General features: G+C 59.2%; 1 protein-coding gene across 1 annotated transcript in view; it reads left to right on the top strand.

Moving 5' to 3' along the window:
- Positions 1 to 482: 482 nt before the first annotated feature.
- Positions 483 to 1,331, top strand: part of LOC104128295 (calcium/calmodulin-dependent protein kinase type IV) — a gene marked incomplete at its 5' end in the record, with an annotated part of 5,783 nt that continues 4,934 nt past the window's right edge. Inside the window, 2 exons of the mRNA XM_009641055.2 lie at positions 483 to 505; positions 1,228 to 1,306. Of these exons, the coding sequence (XP_009639350.2) occupies positions 483 to 505; positions 1,228 to 1,306 (102 nt within the window). The remainder of the gene's footprint in view (positions 506 to 1,227; positions 1,307 to 1,331) is intronic.

The following is a 1,331-nucleotide window of genomic DNA, read 5'->3' as shown; positions in this document are numbered from 1 at the left end:
GTCGCGGCTTTTCCTCCTGCTGGAACCACGTTATTGCTGCGGTCACGGCGGCAGTGATGCCATTTCGGGTTCAAAGTGAAACCTTCTGCCCATTTTCCTGAGCCAGAGGAGGGTGGCGGCCACCTCTCCCCTCCAAGCCTGAGCAATTTGTTTGCAAATTGCCTTTTATTTGCATAAGAAAATTTCATAGAAAATGTTGAGCAAAAGGAAGATGTTTTGAAAGCGGCCGAGGTCTGGACTCGCCAGGCTTTGCTGGCCCCGCAGCAGCCCCAGGCTCCCTGGTACCCGGCTCTGCCGTTGCCATGGGAACACGATTCCCAAGTTCAGCCGGATGAGTTGCAAAATCCGCCCTCGTTTTTAAAGCAAATCTCTCTTTTTCACGAGAGCGCCCTGGGGAGCGCCGGCGGCGCGGGGGCATTCGGAATGCAGTGCTGCGGTGAGAGGCCGCTTGCAGCCGCGCTGTGGGCTGGTCTTGGTCTCAGGGGAGATTTTGGTGCAAAAAATGGCCCCTGGGCACCCGGGGCTGGCTTTTTGGGGTCAGCAGGGCTGAGGGCAGGGGCAGGCGGGGATGCCACACGCCTCAAGGCACAGCCTGAACTCGGTCCCCAAAGACGGTGAAGGCAAAGAGCAATAAAACGTGGTCGATTACTTGGGGGTGAGAATTAATCTGCTCCGAGGAGCCAGGCAGCCGAGCTGAAATTGCAAACGAGCCCTGTAATGGCCTGAAGCAATGGGTTGATTTCACTGTCCAGTGGTTAGAAATCAGTATTAACCAGATCTAAAAGTCAGCGGCAGCTGAGGGGCACTGCTGGGGGTTTAACGGGAACGATCCCTCTTGTAAGTTGGAGCGGTTTAACCTGGAGGGGAGGTTTTGGGGTGACGTGGGGTCGCCCCGTGTGCCGTGGCCTCGCCGGGGACGTGGCTGGGCTGGGGAGCCCGCACATCCCTGCAGTCCCCCCGAGGCTGTCCCCGCGCAGGGAGAAGCAGGCTCCGGCCTCTCGTGAAAGCCGCTTAGGGATTTAAACCCCTGGTAGGACTCAGTTTTAATTAAAATGGCTTTAAAAGCTGGAAATGATGCGGGGAGAGGGATGTGCGGGGAGAAGAAGCACGCTGAGCTCCCAGGGTCTGGTGCTGGCAAAGGTCATGGTGGGGGGGCGGGGGGCGAGCGGGACCCCCCTCTGTCCTGGCCATGGCCCGGCCACCTCACCCACCTCTGCCCCCCTCCAGGGGAGCCACCTCGGTGGTGTACAGCTGCCAGGAGAAGGGCACAGGCACCCCCTACGCTGCCAAGATACTGAAGAAGACGGTGAGTGTTGGGGGGCTGCAGGGTG

This window comes from Egretta garzetta, unplaced genomic scaffold (assembly GCF_000687185.1).
Source record: "Egretta garzetta isolate BGI_Z169 unplaced genomic scaffold, ASM68718v1 scaffold936, whole genome shotgun sequence".
Classification (NCBI taxonomy): domain Eukaryota; kingdom Metazoa; phylum Chordata; class Aves; order Pelecaniformes; family Ardeidae; genus Egretta; species Egretta garzetta.
This window is presented reverse-complemented; position numbering and strand designations above follow the sequence as displayed.